Consider the following 18,837-nt stretch of genomic DNA (forward strand, 5'->3'; position numbering starts at 1 on the left):
ATATATATATATATATATATATATATATATATATATATATATATATATATATATATATATATATATAATTTTATCATTAGAAAGCTTGAGATTTGACGGAGGAGAAGGCGGAGGAGCAGTGGCGGTAGGTGGCAGTGCGGTGAGTGGTGGAAGGGAGGCGGTGGTAGATTGTCGGAGAAGGGTGGAGGCGGGAGAGGAGGCAAAGGAGGAAAAGGAGGAGGAGGAGAGCGGTGGTGGAAAGCGGTGATAGTTGGACGGAGAAGGCGGCGGCGACGGAAGAGAACAATGGCGACGAAAGCAGGAGGAGGAAAGAAAAGTGGCGGCGGCGGCGACTCGAAGTTTGACCAGAGAAACTGTTGCTATGGTGGGAGGAGAAGGGAAATGGAGGAGCTGTTGCGGTGGAGGGAGATGACCGCTATTGAGGAGGAAAGTAGCAGGCACCGCCTTCGCTAAACAAGCGGAGGCGACGACTGCGGGAAAAGAAGGAAAGACGCCGGAGGAGAAGAAGCTAGAGAGAAGGCACTATATAAGAGGAGCAATACTCCTCTTCCAAACGTAATAGCTTCGCTAATTGCATAGAAAAGCCGAAAGTCTCTCATTTAAGAAGCCTTAAAGGCTTTTTTTTTAATAATTAAAAGTAAGGGCGTTTTGGGGAAAATTAAATTTTCTTCAAAACGCCGAGCTCAAACGCTGCTAATAGCAGTGTTTGAGTTTCTAGCGGTTTGGAGCAACTACCAAACATTTACTTTGGCAAAGTTGGTGGATCAGCTAATAACCAAACATGCCCTAAAACAAAAAATTCAATCATAAACTCTAAAATCTAAACCTGAAGTACAATGCACTTTTGCAATGCTTTTTAATTCTAAATGTGCATTTGTTAATATTAAATATGCATTCCATAACAACTAAATGTGCAATCCTAAAAAATTTTGAGAAGTGCATATTTTAGTGTTCAAGTTTGCATAGTAAAATTGGTGGTAATTACAAAAATGTCACCACATTTTTTTTAAATATAATTTGATATGCCCGATTTTTCCAAATGTAAGACAGTGATTGATTTTTAGTTTTCTCGTAAGGATTTGTTCTCATATGATCCAATACACACACACACACACACACACACACACACACACACATAAAAGCACTCAAGTGAGAATGGGTGCGCAGGAGTGGAATGATAACCAATTACAACCGTCAATCTGGAAAATCTAACAGATCATATGTAATTAAAAAAGACGCGGTGTCATTTTTCTAAATAACTCAAACTTTGAGTGCAAGTAACATGTGTTAAAAGTGCAAGTAACTTGTGCAAGTGTGCAAGTAAAATCACTTAAAAGTGCAACCATTTACACTTAATAGTGTAAGTAATTTACCTTTTCACATTGGTGCACCAAATGATAGCGTTTGGTGCAACTAATGATTATGTTGTGTACTTAATATTGTTGCTCGGTGTATATTATATTGTTCCACTTTTAATAAATTTTACTTGCACTTTTAATACATTTTACTTGCACTTAAGTGCACTCTATGAAAATGTTACTTGGTACTTTAAATACAATTTAGGGTGTGTTTGGTAACCCGTAAAATGACTTCCAGAAAATATTTTCCGAGTTTTCTGTGTTTGGCAACGTCCGGAAAATGTTTTCCGCTGACCAAGGAAAATCAGTTCATTTTTCCGGAAAATGACTTACGGAATTTTTTTTCCGTAAGTCATTTTATGGAATCGCCAGAATAGCTGTTTTGCATGTTTTCGACCAAAACCAAGTCATATCACCCATGACCATGGACCAAGGAGGTGGGGAAACCGCCAGAAACCTTTGCTACATTTTTTTTAAATTTTTAATTTTTAATTTTTTTTTATAAATTCTATTTTTTTATTAAATACCATTATTTTAATAACTAGTATAATTTTTTATATTTTAAATAAAACAATTACAATGTTTAATTATACAATTCTATCCATTTTTCAGAAAATGAACCAAACACACAAAGACATTTTTCCATAATACATCCAAACACTGGAAATGAATCTGTTTTCCGGAGAATGACTCATTTTTCAGAAAACATTTTCCAGAAGTCATTTTCCTGCTTTCCAAACGGACCCTTACTAGCACTTCAAAGTTCGGATTATTTACAAAAATTCCACCGCATTTTTTTTTATAGAAAAAAGTGTTTATGATTCGTTAGATCTATCCAGATGGATGGTTGCAATGGGTTCTCATTTCTCTCTTGGGCGCAAGTTCTCAACTGATCTATTTCTTTTATATATATTTTATAAATAATTCAAACTTTGAACTGCAAGTAAATTGTGTTAAAAATGCAAGTAACAATTTCATAAAGTGCACCTAAATGCAAGTAAAATATATTAAAATTGCAACAATATAAAGTACACCGACCAGGCGACCAACAAGATTAGTACACCTAACGTTATCATTAGTTGCACCTAACGTAATCATTAAGTGCACCAATTGGAAAGGCTGCACTATTATGTGTAAATGATTGCAATTTTAAGTGATTTTACTTGTATATTTTATTTAGACACTTTCATTTGTTGCTTGCACTTTTAATACATGTTACTTGCACTTAAAGTTCGAGTTATTTACAAAAGTGTCACCACATTTAAAAAAAATTCCATATGATCTGTTAAAAATTACATATGATCTGTTGATCTTCTTAGATGGACGACTCATATTAGTCCCTATTTCTCTCCTAAGCGCCCGTTCTCCCTAAAGTGCTTACCTATTTCCAAGTCTATATGGCTGGTCGGAGACGTCCCCTTCGTCTCCGACTGTTTTTTTTTTAAATTTTATTTTAAAATAATTATTTTATTAAAAATTATTTTTAAATTTGGTGACCGACACGTTAGTATATTAATAGGCAAACAAGGCATTTTAGGTTAAATTGCATGAATTTGCGTTGTTTAAGGACCCAATTGTAGTTTTTTTTTTGTTCAGTGGCCTAATTGTAATTTGGTGTGTAGTTGGATTGCATATTTGACCCTTATTCCTTTAATTTTCAAATCTAAAGAGTAATTTTTGTATTTTTCTTTGGGATAAGGGTCGAATAGACCCTCAAACTATACTCAATTGTGCAATTAGGCCCTTCAACTTCAAAAAGCTTCAATTATGCCCTCAAACTTGTTATTTTGGAGCAAATAAGCCCTTTAACCTATTTGTTGTTTCGGCCAACTCCTGCGAAGTTCCGACGAACAAGCCAAACTATCAAACACTAATATGATAGTATAAGTTTACAAACGTCATGTGAAAAATGAGTAATACTAAAAAGAGTACTGCTGAAAAACACATTAAAAATATATAATGTAAAAATAAATAAGAGTAGTGATCTAGAGCTTTTAAAAAAGAAGTATTTAGAAGTTTTAAGGATGAATTTTGAAGAAAACAATATAAAATTATGGGATAAAGAAAAAAGTTATGATAAAATTAAACTAATAAGTTCAAATGATTTGATATAAAAAGATGTAACCAATTAGATATAGTCCTACATACCAAAAAGAATTTGATACCCAAATAAAAGAATTAAAAAATCTAGGAATACTACATGATAGTACAAGCCATATAGTAGCCTTGCATTTGTAGTAAGAAATTACAATGAATTAAAAAGGGGAAAAAGGAGGAAAATATCCAAGATCAATATCTGATCCTCACGGTGTTTGTTTCTCCCAAGAGCCCAAGCTCGTCTTAATGAAGTAGCTTCTGCATGGCATCCTCCACCGTAGTGAAGAACCTCAATTGTTCCTTGTCGTTAATCGTTCTCTTGGAAATTGAGTCAGCCACCTTGTTCTGTTCTCTAGGAATGTGCCTAAACTTGATCTCCTAGTTCCAACTCTTGTTATTTCTACAGATCTCAACCGTATTCCTTCCCATGTCGTCATAGACCTCATCTTTTTCTACCAGCCGGATAGTCGCTGAGCAGTCTGATTCAATTGTGACTTTCTAGTACCCCATCTCCTATGCTGTAGTAATGCCGTCATAAATTCCCTAAAGTTCCACCTCACGAGCGCTGCACGAGCCAATCTTGTGAGAAAAAGCTCCCAAGAATTCCGCTTTCTCGTTTCTAATAACTCCACCACAAGATGCTATGTTATTTCCACATCCGACACAGCCGTCTGTGTTAACCTTGATCCCCCCTCGATCTGGAGGTTTCCATGGTTGTTGTCTTCTGCTATTAGGTTGCTTCCTTCCTTTCGGACCAGCACTCCTAATCAGCGGCAACCTCAATATCATTGAACTGGTTCTTAAGCCAAACAATTTTCTCGCTTATCTTAGGCTTCGAGTTGTTGAAGATATAGTTGTTCCTCCACTTCCATATCCACTATGATGTTATGGCAACTCTAGCTGAGCGTTGTCTCCTCCGTTGTCCTCCCATGCTTCCTGCAATGTTAGTGCTAAGCCACGTGTTAAAATCAAGGTTATGAGCGTTATCTAGATCATCATTTAGGTTCAGACATTGCTAGACTTCCTTCGCCGACGGGCATTGACGAATGACGTGATCTACGTCATCTTTGTCAGCGCCACAATCGTGACACCTTTCGTCCTGAGTAAAGCCTTGTTTTGTCCCCTCTACGTTGCACATTATTTTCCCTTGTTTGAGAAGCCATATAAAAGACCTCATTCGATTGGGGATCTGGAGCCTCCAGATATTGCTCCATTCCTTCGTTCCAACTTCATTATTACCCTTGGTCAGAATGTTGTAAGCAGATTTTGTCGTAAAAATGTTTTTGTCACCATCGTTCCATCCAAGCAGGTCCTACTTGGTGGTGTTATTCAATATAACCTTGCTCATTAACTGGTTTCGCTTCTCATGGTGAATCCCAACTCCGATCCTTTCCCATTTCCATCTTCCTCTGTCATCCTAGAGATCTGCTACCTTCAACCCTTCTTCGTCTCTATTTAACGGTCCGATCATCCACTCCCTTAGTGGTGAGTCCCCAAGCTAGCGATTAGTCCAGAATGCAGTGCCTTGCCTATTCCTTACCACCTTTTTCGAGCCTGTCTCGAGGAGACGCGCAGCCGCACAAATACCTTTCCAAGTATTTAACTCATTTCTCCTTCTCTTGATATTTTTAATATTGACACCACTCCTCATGTATTTCCTCGTAATTATCTGAGACTACGTTTTGTCACCTTCCTTGATTACTCTCCATCCCAGTTTTGCTAGGAGGGAGATATTCATGTTTCGCATGGTTTTGATTCCAAGCCCACCTTCCTCCTTTGAAAGGGTTACCGTGTCCCACTTTACCAAGCTTGTTTTCTTAGCCTGGCCGTCACCTCCCTAGAGGAAATTCCTTATTGCCTTGTCAATCTCGTCACATACTCCCTTAGGGATTAGCATGGTTTGCATTTGAAAGGATGGGATAGCATTAAGGACTGACTAGGGCAGCACTTGATGACCCGCCAGGCTTAAGAAATGCGTCTTTCATCCCTCAAGCTTATTATGAACCCTCTCCAGAATGCTCTTGCAGTGGTCTCTCGTAATGCGCCCATGGAGGGAGGGGACACCCAAGTATCTTCCTAAATTCGTCGTCTTTGGGATACCAGCAAGGGTGGCAAGGCGATTTGCTTTTCCCCTGCACACATTGTTAGAAAAAAAGATATTAGACTTCACCTTATTAACTTTTTGTCCAGATGCCTTACAGAAATGCTCAAGACATTCCATAACAATTTCCATCTGGCTCTCCTCAACTTCTGCAAACAGAACCATGTCATCTGCAAAGAATAGGTGGGAGATAGACGATCCCTCCTTGGACGCTTTTATTCCTCTCCAGCGTCCTTGAACCACTGCTTCCGATATAATATGGCTGAGCCTCTTGATGCAGAGGACAAACAAGTATGGGGACATTGGGTCCCCTTGTCTAACAACCCGTTCCGGTTTAAACTTCTCGAGGTTCTTTCCCTCCCAAAGAATAGGCATTGAAGCTTTCTCCACACAATTCATGATATTCATTACCCAATTTCCGTTGAAACCTATGTCCTGCATTGTGGATTCGATAACACCCCAGTCCAGACGATCGTAGGCTTTTTCCAGATCAATCTTTAACACCTATAGCCTGGTTGGCGCTTACCCATGCGAATTGTGTCGAGGATTTCTTGATAGATCACAATATTGTTAGTAATCTGGCGCTTAGGAACGAAGCTGCTTTGGTTGGGCGCAACGAGATCTGGCATCATGATCTTGATCTGGTTGGTCATCACCTTAGTCACGAGTTTGTAGGCAACATTACAAAGACTTATAGGCCTCAGTTGAGACACATTCTCTGGATTCTGAACTTTGAGAATGAGAATTATGTTGGTTTCGTTAAACCCTTTTAGTAAGAGCCCGTTTCTAAAAAAATCCTGAATCAGGTCATGTAAGCTATCACAAATCGTCTCCCATGAGTTTTGATAAAAAAGAGCTTGGAACCCATCCGGGCCTGGCGCTTTGAGAGGGGGCATTGACTCGAGAGCGTCTTTCACCTCATCCTTCGTAATGTCCTTATTAATCCTATCCCACTTCTCCATTGATATTATCGGGAACGCCCCTGATATAGACTGCCTCAAATCACAGGCTTCCTTTTTAGTATAAAGATTCTTAAAAAATTCAAGAACCATCGCCTCTAATTGGTGAGAGTTAGTAATCCATTCACCGGTTTCATTTTTCAGACCAATCACTTTATTCTTTGTATGACGAATCATGGTGGCAGCGTGATAGAACTTGGTATTCTTATCCCCAGACTGGAACCACTCCTCCTTGGATTTCTGGAACCAGCTCAACTCTTTTTGGTGAAGGGTGTTTTCGAGTTCCTCCCTTAGCTTTCTATCTAACTTGATAAGGTCATTTCCCGGCTGTATTTCCATTCTCCGCTGAACTCCTTCAATCATGGCTACCAGCCGTCTTTTCCTCTTTTCAATATTGTCGAACACTTCCTTGTTCCAATATGAGAGAATTCTTTGCATGTTATTTATATTGGAGTCAATTGGCCGGCAGATTCCCAGTTGTCCTTAACTATCTTCGAAAAACCAGGAGATGTCATCCAAGTAGCTTGAAAGATAAAAGGGTGAGAATTAGTTTTATTAGTCGAATTTAAAGTATCCACCATTATGGGCGCATGGTCCGAGCAGATGTGCGCCAAATGTTTAACTTTCGTCTCAGGATACTTAAAAAGCCAATCAATGTTGCACAAAGCTCTGTCAAACCTAGCACCCGTGAACGTGTTACTGTCTTTCCCTCTCGTACAAGTGAACTTAGTGCCAGTGAATCCCAAGTCCACCAACCCTTCCTTGAAAATCCAGCTCTTCATTCCTGAGCACCTGTTCTCTTGAAATTTATGTTTGTTGCTCACGTCGTCAATACTCGTGACGGCATTATGTCCCCATCTGAAAGCCAGGCTTGTTCAAATACAAGTTATCCTTTGATAGGCCTTCCTAGAGCTTTTGCCTTAGATTATGGGTTAGGCTGCCATACACGAAAGAAATGATCCCTAATCTGCCGGTGGTATTGCTTGCGCTAGCCAGCACAAACTGGGGGTTGGTGGCGATGATATCTAGAGTAATATTATTTCTCTAGAGGATCCAGATGCCACCGCTGAAACCTACAGCTTCGACTCTAATCTAGTTCTCGAAACCAAAGCTTTTGCAAGCTTCATCTTCGTGTCATTTCAAAAAACATATATTCACTTTGACCCGACCCAAACCAGAACTGGAACCCATTGTACAATAAAATAGTCACTTAAAATGTCATTTTATGCTACTACCTCCGTCCCAAAATGGTTGTCTGGTTCGTTTAACGAGGCTTGACTGAAGTAATTTTTGTTCCAATTTTCATAATATTAAATTTAGCATTAATATATAAAATTTATATATTTAGAAACTACATTAAAAATACTATTAAACACAAAAAATTAAATTTAAAAATAATAAAAAATTAATAAAGAAAATAAGCAAAGAAGAAAGAGTTGGTTTGACCAATGAATAGTAAATAGGACAGGTAAAATGGGACAGATGGAGTATTTTTTTTTATAACAAATAAAAGAATACACCTGAAACAAGAAAGAAGTTTCGACACAAAAGAAAGTTTTAAAAAAGATATGCAATACCTATAAAAGAAGATAATAATAAAAAACCATATGAATGTAGATGTTGAAATTGTAATAAAAAAAGGTAATTATGCTAATAAATGCCCCAAATTTAAACAAAAAAGGAATAAAATATATTAATATCGAAGAATTTATTATGAGCTTAGAACAAATAAAAGAAGATCAAATTTATGATTATGAAATATTTTGTATTAGTGAAACATAAAATGAAGAATATATTGAAGTTAGAGTTGAGTACAACAATAACAAAATGATAAGTAGAAAAAAGAATGCTAATGGACTATAATGAATTAAATAAGAAAACTATTTTTGATGGATATTTGTCTGTATAGAGGCTTGATTGTATTTTTGAGATGAAATAGTTTGAAACTCAACTTTGTAAGGCTATTTATACTAAGTTAGCAATCGTTTGTATTGAATTTGAACACTAAAAAACACCATATAATAAGATATGAGACAATGCAAAATAAACCAGATATGCAAGCAAACTTTCAATGAAAACAATGAATTTTAGTCTATTTTCTAAAAAAAAAAAAAAGAATTCCCAAAAAAATAGATATAGAAAATTGGAACTTTCCATATTTGGCAAAATAATAAATAAATAAAAACAAAAGGAAGAGATTTTTTGGCAAAAAAATAAATGGAAGCCAAAGGAGAAAAGGAAAGCTCCAAAGCTAATTAACCTACGCATAAAACGATGTCGTTTGAAGACAAAACAACGTAATACCTTTTCTTCTCTCGTATGTAAAATTGTAATTCTATCCCGTCTCAGTATATTGTCCCTTGCTTCTCTCCCTCGAGCGAGTCAGCCACTCCGCAGCTCCCTACCGTTTCAATCAATCGATTGCTGGCTTAAATGTCGCAGGCGTAAAGTTGAAGAAGAAGACGCTGTCTGCTCCGCACAGAAGGCGTCTGAACACTTATATTCTTTTCAAATCATATTTTTTTGTTATTAGGGCTTCGGTTTTGGGGTTCTTTCGGGGCTCAATTATCTTCGATTCTATTTTTGCTGACCTCAGTCAGGTATCTCGTCTTCTCAGTGCAATTGCGATTATCTTTAACTTTTCATTGTTTAAAAAAAAAAATATATATTTTTGTATTTGTATATACTTTGGAATTTTTTTTTTTAATTTGGAAAAGAAATCACACTTTATTAGTTTTTTTTTGTTTTTTTTTTCAAATATAAAAATTTCGGTTCACTTTTTGTAGCAATAAGTGTTTTTGTTTTCTGATTTCAGGTTTCAGATCTCTGTTTTGAACTATTCTTTGAATTTTCTCGTTTGTTGCACAGGTTTTGCTTAATTTTGGGGAAAACCCTAATTTTTTGACCCCCTCAGTCATTTTTATTCTTTGTGAGTAAAAGTAAACACCTAAAAACAGTTTCTTTCGTATTAGAGTAACTTTTGTTTACTCTGATCGTCGGTGGTTAGTCTGCAAGATACGCTATTTAAGGTGGGTACGCTCTCTCTGATATGTTGTCTATTTTTTATTTTTTTTTTCGTGAATTTCGGGTATGTGGGTGTTAATATTGATTGTATGTTCCTTTTATTAATTGTAATTGTTACTGGGTCTCTAATCTGTGGATAACTATTGGTATTTAGATATTGGGGCTGGATTAAGTTATGATGTTGGTAGATGATATTCATGCAAATATTTGCCTTTGCATGTACTGACGTATTCACTCATAATTTCCTTGGGAATCTAGAGTTGTCTATGGCTTCTACATTGGCTGCTGATCCCTCACACCATGGTTCATATGACGCCGGATCTCAAGAAAGGACTGAGGAAGGTGGTGGCAGTTGGTATTTCTCTAGGAGGGAGATTGAAGAAAATTCTCCCTCTAGACAAGATGGCATTGATTTAAAGAAGGAGACTTACCTGCGCAAATCATATTGTACATTTTTACAAGATTTGGGCATGCAACTTAAAGTGTAAGTCTGCAACTTCTGATTGTTTCCATTGATTATTCCTCTTTAATTTTAGGCAAGTGGAATAGGCGTGGAGTTCTTTTGCTTACTAAACTACTAATATAGTCTGGACATAAATGTTTGTGTCTTGTATCTTAGTATCATACAGTTTGTATAACAGCTGATCTTGTGTGAGACTACGTCACAAGAGGTGTGTAATACTTTTTTTTGGATTCCATGGAAAAGTATTACATTTGAGGTTTTGAAAAGTATTACAACTTCTCACTTGAGATGGTCTTACACAAGTTTTTGTATTTTTATAGTTGTTGGTTAATCATATGAAATGTGTCAGCTTAATAACATTACTAACCTCATCCTCCATGATTAATCTATTCCAAAGGAACTTGTTATAGAAGATTCAAAATTTGAATTTGGATAGCTGAAATAATGAAATCACATTGTAATTAAACAAATGTTTAAAAATAAGTTGAACAAAACCTTAACTATATTTTCAAAAAAAGTTGTTTCTAGAGCTTTAATCCATGAACTAATGGTTAACAGATGATCACTTGGTTACAGCTAGCTCAACAGTTTCACTAGGAACTGTATTTTCCTCACATTTAAAAATACATAATAAATCCCTTCAAGTCATGTGTATTTTTCTTTGTGGCCGACTATCCTTTGTGCAGATATTCACAGTTACAGAGGTCTTTTTAAGCAGAAAGTAATCCCAAGGTCATTCCATCTTCACCTTAACTTCCATAGGTTTGAAGCATTGTCTTTTGACAACTATCATTGTCTCATCATAGTCAATGAGGCTATGTCCATAGTTTTTGCGAGTGTTGTGTATAGATACTTCTGGCACTAATGAACTGTCCTCCCCCTTGTGCTCTAAGAAATAAAGCTGGTTATTATCTCCAACTCTTTTTAGTGCCTTTTTGAATGCTTGATAGACTTCCAAAAGTAACCTTTTGGGATTCCATTTAGAATTAGGCTCTGCATCATGCAACCATTGTTAACCATCACCCCCTACATCCAGAAACCATTTTTTTCTTTTCAAAAAAAAAAATTGGTGAATCGGATTAGCTTCTTATATTAATTAGATTAGATTATTCTAGTCAACATTCAATGCTTGATGTCCCCAGAAAATATGATAACGATAAGAATGAAGAGAACAGGAGGGAAACAATAAAAAGCTTGAAATCTAGAAAGGTTATCAAGGTTTGGGATTTCCTTAATAATTGCTGCATTGATTTGGTTATAGATTGGGAAGGATCCTAAGTTCTAACCTACAAAACTGAAAGTAGAGAAGTTTCCAAACTCAATTCCTGTTTTTGTTTTGCAAATCCCTGTGGTGGTTTCCTTAATCACTGCTACACTGATTTTGATTATAGATTGGGAAGGATCCCAAGTTCTAACCATCCAAAACTGAAAGGAGGGAAAAGTTGCTAGACTCAATTCCAGTTTTCATGTTTCAAATCCCTGTGGTTGTACCAGTGTGCAGTTGTGCACCCATTGGATTACAAATGTAAATACTTTTTACAATATCAATGAGGACTTAGTTTACTTTGAAACATGAACAGAAAAAGAACCACTTAGATCCAAGGACATCAATGATCCTTTATACTTCTCCTTCCATTGATGATTGAACTGAAATCCTTCGTATGTTTACATGGGAGAGTAGTCAGACCACGTTGCTGTCTTGCTATGGCATTAGCATTTCATTTTTTGGTCTGAGTGGGAATTTGGATTTTCTGTCATATTGGTGGTTTTTGTAAAGTTAGTTATTCCCGGCCTTTGCTGGTACAAAGAAAAGCATGGATATGTTTCTGAGTTGTTCAGGTGCTAGAGTGGGAGGGCGAGACTACTGATTATTTGGAAATAGGGAATGAAAAGATTGGTTTGCTTTGCTGTTATGTAGAGGTGCAATCATAGACACAAAAAGTTAGCTTTTCTAAAAGATAATTTTACAAACAGATTCCAAATTCATTAGGATATTTTGTGGACTTTTCAAAGATCTACAAATACTGCTACTTTAAAATACTCTACATACGTGACATTTGAGTTTTGATTTTCTCCGATCAGCTAACTTATGTCCTTATCTAATTTGGTGTTGAATCAATTAGAAATTGTGTTGTTTTACTTTTGTGTGCTTTCATGATTTGAATTGCATATTTTGCCTATAAAATGAAAAGCTACCTGCTTTCATGATGTTGGAGTGCATTATTTTTCCTTTTGGTGGTAGAATATGCATGAAGTTTGGCAAATTTCTTGTAATTTTAATGTGGTTGGATGTGTTAACTTGCAGGCCTCAGGTAACCATTGCTACGGCAATAATATTTTGCCATCGTTTCTTTCTTCGTCAATCGCATGCAAAAAATGATAGGAGGGTAAGCAATATTCGTATACTTCACTCTAGTATTTCTTATAATTGCAGTTACAAACTTATTTGACAAATGTTGAAATAGGACTCGTCTTCATTTTGTTTATGTATTAGTTACGTGCTTTGTGTGTAGTTCTCTCTATAATTTTGTATATTTTGCTATAGGCTTTCTGTTCTCTTATGCAATGGCTGGAAATATTTTAATTTTATCAGTTGTTGATCATGAAAACATGATAGTATTTATGCTTTGTTCTCTTGTGATTCCAATTGTCTGAAAACGTCTCTCTTGGATTACAGAATCAAATATGAGTAGAAGTTATGGTAAAAAATATTGTAGGATAGCATGTAAAAATCTGTGTTGGTAATTTTTTCTCTCTGAATTTCTATTTTGATTTCAACTACAAGAAAGGAATATAAGAGACTTAAAATATCAATACTCATTGATATGTTTGTGCTATTACAAGACTGTCTTAAAGAGTTTGTGCTTTAGTTCCATTATATTTGGTGTGGTATTCCCCATCTTAATTCTTTAAAGCATTGTATTTCTGTTAAATTGATATTTCTCTGGTCTCGAGCACTGCACTTCTGTTATTGTTCAATAGAAAAGCAGAAGGATCAGTATGGTGAGGGTAAAATGGTTCATTTATAATCTTATCCTTCGTAATTCATCTTAGTTGGTTCAAGTTGGCTTCCTTAGCTTTCACTTGTACTATCTTCTAATCAATTGATGCCTTTAGGGCTAAAGTAAATGACAAGGGTATTAAGCAACACATACTTTTCATGGTTTTTGCGCCTAATATATTTTTAAATTCTTTGGTATCCAAAGGTATCAACTTGATGCATGCTCTTTATATTAATGCTCTAGCCAACAAAGCAATAGTGATTGGGGGTTAAGTGTTCATTGAGAGATTTTATCACTGTCCTAGATCAGTTCAAATAATATTTCCTTTTATCATGCCCGGAGAATGTTTTGATGTTTTCCCTCCGCTTTGAGACCAAAATAACTTTTTCCCTTTTGCATCCTTGAATTTGTTATTCTTCAATGTGTAATGTGTTCATATCAGGGAAAATTATTCTCTCAGTTAGTATGGCCAAATGTAGTGATTTAGAAGAAAAATAGTTTTCACACTCATTTTACAAACTCATAGCTTGTATAGGGAAGCAAATAAAAAAGCCCTTAAACTAAAGTGAAGTACCTCAAGAAATTGAGAAGAATTATTCACAGATTTTAGTTCCTCTGAGTGATTGCAAACACTCCCCAAATCAAACATATTTTCCAAGTCAACGGAAAACATTTTCCGTTGACTTGATTTTCCAGGGACATCCAAACATTGGGAAATCATCTTTCGGGTTTCCAAACACACCCTAAAGATAAAAGGTGAAGTTTGTGGAGGGTGAGTAGATGATGGATTTAGAATGTTTGGTTGGGTGGTGTATGTAGGGTTCCCTGACCCAGTCACTCCCTCAAGCAGGAAAGGAATGAAAAAATGCAGTCTAAATTCATTAGTTTCCAGTGAAGCTAGGCGTTGATATGTGCTTGGTGACCTAGATGTATCTTTTATATATGCCTTTAGTCTTGGGGAATTCATGTGGTGCTATGATCTTCTTGTGATGGCTTTGTTTCTGAAGCATCTCTTCAAATTTTGAACTATAAAAAAGCTAAAATTATCATTTGTTAGTTTATTGGTAAAGCTGCTTATCAGCTGTTAACTTAAGACAAGGGGAGTGGAAATTTGAGTGCCAATGACTAGGCCTAAAGTGAATTTCCAATTTATATGTGCATGTTATTTCCCATTGTTTTAACTAACTCATTTATAACTCTTGCAGACTATTGCAACTGTGTGTATGTTCCTTGCTGGAAAGGTTGAAGAAACGCCTCGACCTTTGAGAGATGTTATATCTGTTTCATATGCAATTATTCATAAGGATGCAGAAGCACTACAAAGGATTAAGCAAAAGGTATTGTTTGCTGTATCTATCCGTGTACCATTCAGGTGCTCTTAGTGTTACACCCATTTCATTCTTCTATTTGTTTCAGCTTCTTTATAGGTCTCTTTGTTCAAATGATTTCAATGCCCTAATGCGAAAGGGATTATTTGGCCAAATCATTAGTTGGTAATCAGGTCTTTTCACATGTCAATTATCTAAATTTTAATCTTCAATGCAGGAAATCTATGAACCACAAAAAGAACTAATTTTGCTTGGAGAGAGGGTAGTTCTTGCTACACTTGGTTTTGACCTTAATGTGCATCATCCATATAAACCCCTCGTTGAGGCAATAAAAAAATTCAAGGTTGCTCAAAATGCACTTGCTCAAGTTGCATGGAATTTTGTTAATGATGGGTAGGATTGCTTATTGTGGTTTTGTATGGAATTGATCCATGAGATTCTTCCTTGTCTCTTTTGACCTGGGAAAGCCGCATGCAGGCTTCGGACGTCTTTATGCTTGCAATTTAAGCCCCATCACATTGCAGCAGGTGCCATTTTCCTTGCTGCCAAGTTTCTCAAAGTAAAGCTCCCATCTGATGGTGAGAAGGTTTGGTGGCAAGAGTTTGATGTCACCCCACGACAATTGGAGGGTTGGTGCTTTGCTTTGGATATACAGTGTTATAGATAAAATTTGTGGTATTGGATGAACCAACTACTCTTATTTTAAAGGATTATGGCTCATTTCTGAGGAACTATTCCTAAAACAGGCTTTTGAATTTTAAAATTGTACATGCATGCATGTATAATCTTCTTTTAAAAAAAAATATTTATGGGTCTTTTATTGAGGGAAGTTATAAAAAAGAGGTGATAAAACTGCTGATTCCATATTGACACTGATTGTTTGCTCTTGCAGAGGTAAGCAACCAAATGCTTGAACTATATGAACAGAACAAAGCACCGGCTTCTCAGGCTAGCGAAGCGGAAGGTAGTGCTGCAGGTACCCAAAGACCTAAAAAGGCTTCTGGTGCAATTGAAGACAATATTCCGAATAATGGTAATTCTCATGGCGGTGGTGCAACATCAAAGGCAGGAACCTCCAAAGCATCCTCCCACAGGCCAATCCCTGATCATTCACATGCTGATAATCACGGTGGGAATCCTAGGGTAGCTCAAAATTGTAGTAATGACTATGCAAGTGCTGAAAAGAGCATTTCTGACCGCTTTGGTGATGGTGAGACTAGTGATAAGCAGAATCATGAAAGAGAGCCATTGCCTTACCAGATCGGTGGGGAACTACAAAACCGATCGAAGTCTAGTCTTGACAGCCATGGTGAAGAAGATCTGGAACGGAATGCTGGGAGAATTGAAACAAGAGATAAGGCAGAACTGAAAGACAAGTTCCATGGTCGGGCCCTGGAGCACAAGGATGGCATGGTTGGCCAATCACCACAAGAGGTTATCAAGAAGATTGACAAAGACAAGGTCAAAGCAGCACTTGAGAGAAACAGAAAGTCCCGCGGGGATGCAGCTAGGAAAGTAGATGTATTGGATGACGATGATCTCATTGAAAGAGAATTGGAGGATGGAATAGAGTTAGCTGCTGAGGCTGAAAAGAACAAGCGGGAAAGAAAACAAAGTTGGTCTAAACCTTCAAACAGGCCAGAGCATGACAATGCACATCACATGAAGCATCAAGATGACTCTGGTGATAGACATTACCAAGGAATGAAAGGGCAGTCCTTGCAAAATGATGATTATGAGAATAACGTGGAAGAGGGAGAATTCGAACCTTACGATGATGCTGACAGGGGTGGTTACCATTCACCTAAGTCAGTCAACCGTAAGCGAAAGGCAAGTAGCCCTCCCGTGGATGGTAAGCATCGACACGAGTATATGTCAGCAAGCCACAATCACACATACCATGACTTCCCAGAGGATAGAAATAGGACAGGGAGACTTGGTTATTCAGAAAGGGACCACAAAAGGCACGCACAGGAGAATCACGTGTAGAATGTTGCTTTAGAGTGTAATAGCAGCGGCATGTCTTAGTTACGAACATTATACAAGGTCGGTGAAGCAGAGTTTTCAAGGTGAGTACAGTTGTGATCTCTGCCTGTGGTTTATCTTGCTAAACAATTTTGGACAGCATAAATCTTGAATTGGTCATGGTTCTGAAATTCCTACAGATTTAGGTGGTGAAACACAGCTTTATTGGGTAGGACTGTAGGATTGTGATGGAAGTCCATGCTTTTGAGGTGGTAATTTTTTTTTTTTTTTTGGGGTCAGCTTAAATCTTCAATTGATTAGATAACATCTATTTATAGAATCAAAATTCAAAATGTGTAACATTATTTTTCCTTAGGGTGCGGGGACTATACACGTTCTCCCCTCCCCCACATTTTCCTGCTTCCCATCATACATGTTAAAAGAGTCCCAGGAACGGTTGTATTTTATGGTAGTTGTATAAGTTATCCGGTTATCCCCATGGGCTTAAATAAGCATTAGGCTCGTATTTCTCACATTAATTCATTTCCCAGAAATTCCCACTGTATTTTTTTTTTCTTTCTCAGGGATGGAAAATGCATTCTTGAATGTCGAGGGGTTTAATTTATTAGAATGTTAAGTTTACAACTCGTTTAGGTGAAATTGTGAAAAAGATACACAATTGTATTTTAGAATATTTTTTGGTCTAACCATGTATTGATCTTACCTACTAAGATTAATTCTCTTTGTGCTCGGTAGGATTTCAAGGGTGGCAATAGTGTTCTAGAATTTGAAATAGATAATTTGGCTCGTATAATAAAATTATTAAAATGCTCATGTTTAATGCTTAATTCCATGTTCTAATGTTCATAATATTTCAGCATATAATTTCCTAAATTGGAAAAAAGAAAATTCCTTTTAAAAATGTGTATTAGTTATAACTCAAGTTTTTTTTTTTCTTCGCTAATTACATCCTAAATTTCATGAATGAGCACTCGGGGACATTAGGAGATAAATCAAGTTAATCTAGTTTTCAGATTCAACACTAAATTGTACGCTTTTATTTACAAGAAGTTCAACTCAAATCTAAACCCTCAATGCTTATGGTAGGAGAGTTTTAACTCTGAAAGTAAATTTTAAGTGAGACTTCTCATTCACTAGACAATGTTTTAAGAAAATTTTTAATGTGTATATACTGTTAATCAAAATTGTTGTAATCAATGAGAGTAAGCTAATTGCGTAAGGAAGAATAGTTAAAAAGTGTTACATATATTTTAGAACGGTACTAAGTGTGTTGATCACTTGATTAACCTGTACTAAGTTAGCAAGAAGAAGTTCATGGCAAACAAATTTAAGTTGATTTTGCTTTACGCCCTTACTGTGGAGGAAAGAACACAAATTTAGACCACATTCAAGGAAGGCTCAAAGCCAGGCTTTAGGAAAGATTTACGTATCACTATGAATATTCATACGCACCTGCAGCGGAGCAGTTTAGTAAGTGTCTGGCAAAGAGCGAAGAGCTAAAGCGAGAAGATATGTCTTAACCTGCTCTTTTTCACGAATACCTTTCTAGTGAACTTGGATAGAATGCCTATAAGGAAGAAGTCCTAACTCGCAATCGATCTTGTACTAATATACGTTTCACTATATCCTCCATCCAAGAATCAATAATACCTTGTGACATTTTGAAGTGTTGGGGAAGAAATGGTATGCCATCCCTCCAAACCGTTTTCTGCAGAATGGCTAAAGTTGGCTGCATTAAAATGATGGAAAGTATTTCATATAGCGTTAACTACTTATAAATTGGTCGACTAAATATAATTTGGTAAAGTGGATTAGTTTTTTCCATGTGAGATAGGGTTTGAATTCTCGACCTCGGGATGAGAGTGCACGGCCATTCACACTAAATAAGATGGTTTCGACTTAATATAAATTAATATAATACAATAAAACTATATTATTTAGAACATACAATTTTATGCAAAAGATTTTGAGAAAATAAGGACTAGACTAAAATTTGTTGGCAAAAACTTGCGTGAGAACGTCTCACCGATCTTTGGTCGTGAGACGGGTCAAGTCAAAATAAAATGTATTGCTTATACTGGAAAATGTAATACTAATAAGAAATAAAATGTTTCTTATATGTGGAACTATAATACTTTTGAAAAAGAAATTATAATACTTTTTGATGGGATACCCATTTTATTGGGAAAGTCTTGACCCAACCGCCCAAGCGGGGTGTCCGACGGGTTGTTATGCCGTGGACCCAGGTCCACATTGCAAGGTGGACCTGGGTCTACATTCACATACACTATACTCTACATTCACAATTTGTAAATTCCACATTCACACATTACAGGATTATATGTTTAGTAACTATATTACCACTATTATGCATTCACACATTTAAAACTCTATATTCACAGGTCCTATACTCCATATTCACAACTTGAGAACTCCACATTCACACATTATAGGGCTACAAGTTGCTAGAATTTCTTAACTCTATTACAGATTCACACATGCATAACTCTACATTCACG

General features: G+C 36.5%; 1 protein-coding gene across 4 annotated transcripts; it reads left to right on the forward strand.

The window, feature by feature from the left end:
- Positions 1 to 8,857: 8,857 nt before the first annotated feature.
- Positions 8,858 to 16,851, forward strand: LOC116031861 (cyclin-T1-3-like). Of its 4 annotated transcripts, XR_004100680.1 has the most exons (9): positions 8,858 to 9,115; positions 9,331 to 9,544; positions 9,798 to 10,023; positions 12,308 to 12,389; positions 14,210 to 14,341; positions 14,550 to 14,725; positions 14,810 to 14,961; positions 15,225 to 16,401; positions 16,498 to 16,851. XR_004100680.1 is itself a non-coding variant. In XM_031274188.1 (8 exons), the coding sequence occupies exons 3-8, from the start codon at positions 9,806 to 9,808 to the stop codon at positions 16,319 to 16,321; spliced, it is 1,857 nt and encodes a 618-aa protein (XP_031130048.1). In that variant the 5' UTR covers positions 8,858 to 9,115; positions 9,331 to 9,544; positions 9,798 to 9,805; the 3' UTR covers positions 16,322 to 16,851. The 4 variants fall into 4 exon arrangements, 3 of the variants coding, with proteins under 3 accessions (XP_031130048.1, XP_031130049.1, XP_031130050.1); XM_031274188.1 differs by having other exon boundaries at positions 15,225 to 16,851; XM_031274189.1 differs by having other exon boundaries at positions 9,384 to 9,544; positions 15,225 to 16,851.
- Positions 16,852 to 18,837: the final 1,986 nt, after the last annotated feature.

The sequence above is a fragment of the Ipomoea triloba genome, chromosome 10 (genome assembly GCF_003576645.1).
Source record: "Ipomoea triloba cultivar NCNSP0323 chromosome 10, ASM357664v1".
NCBI lineage: Eukaryota > Viridiplantae > Streptophyta > Magnoliopsida > Solanales > Convolvulaceae > Ipomoea > Ipomoea triloba.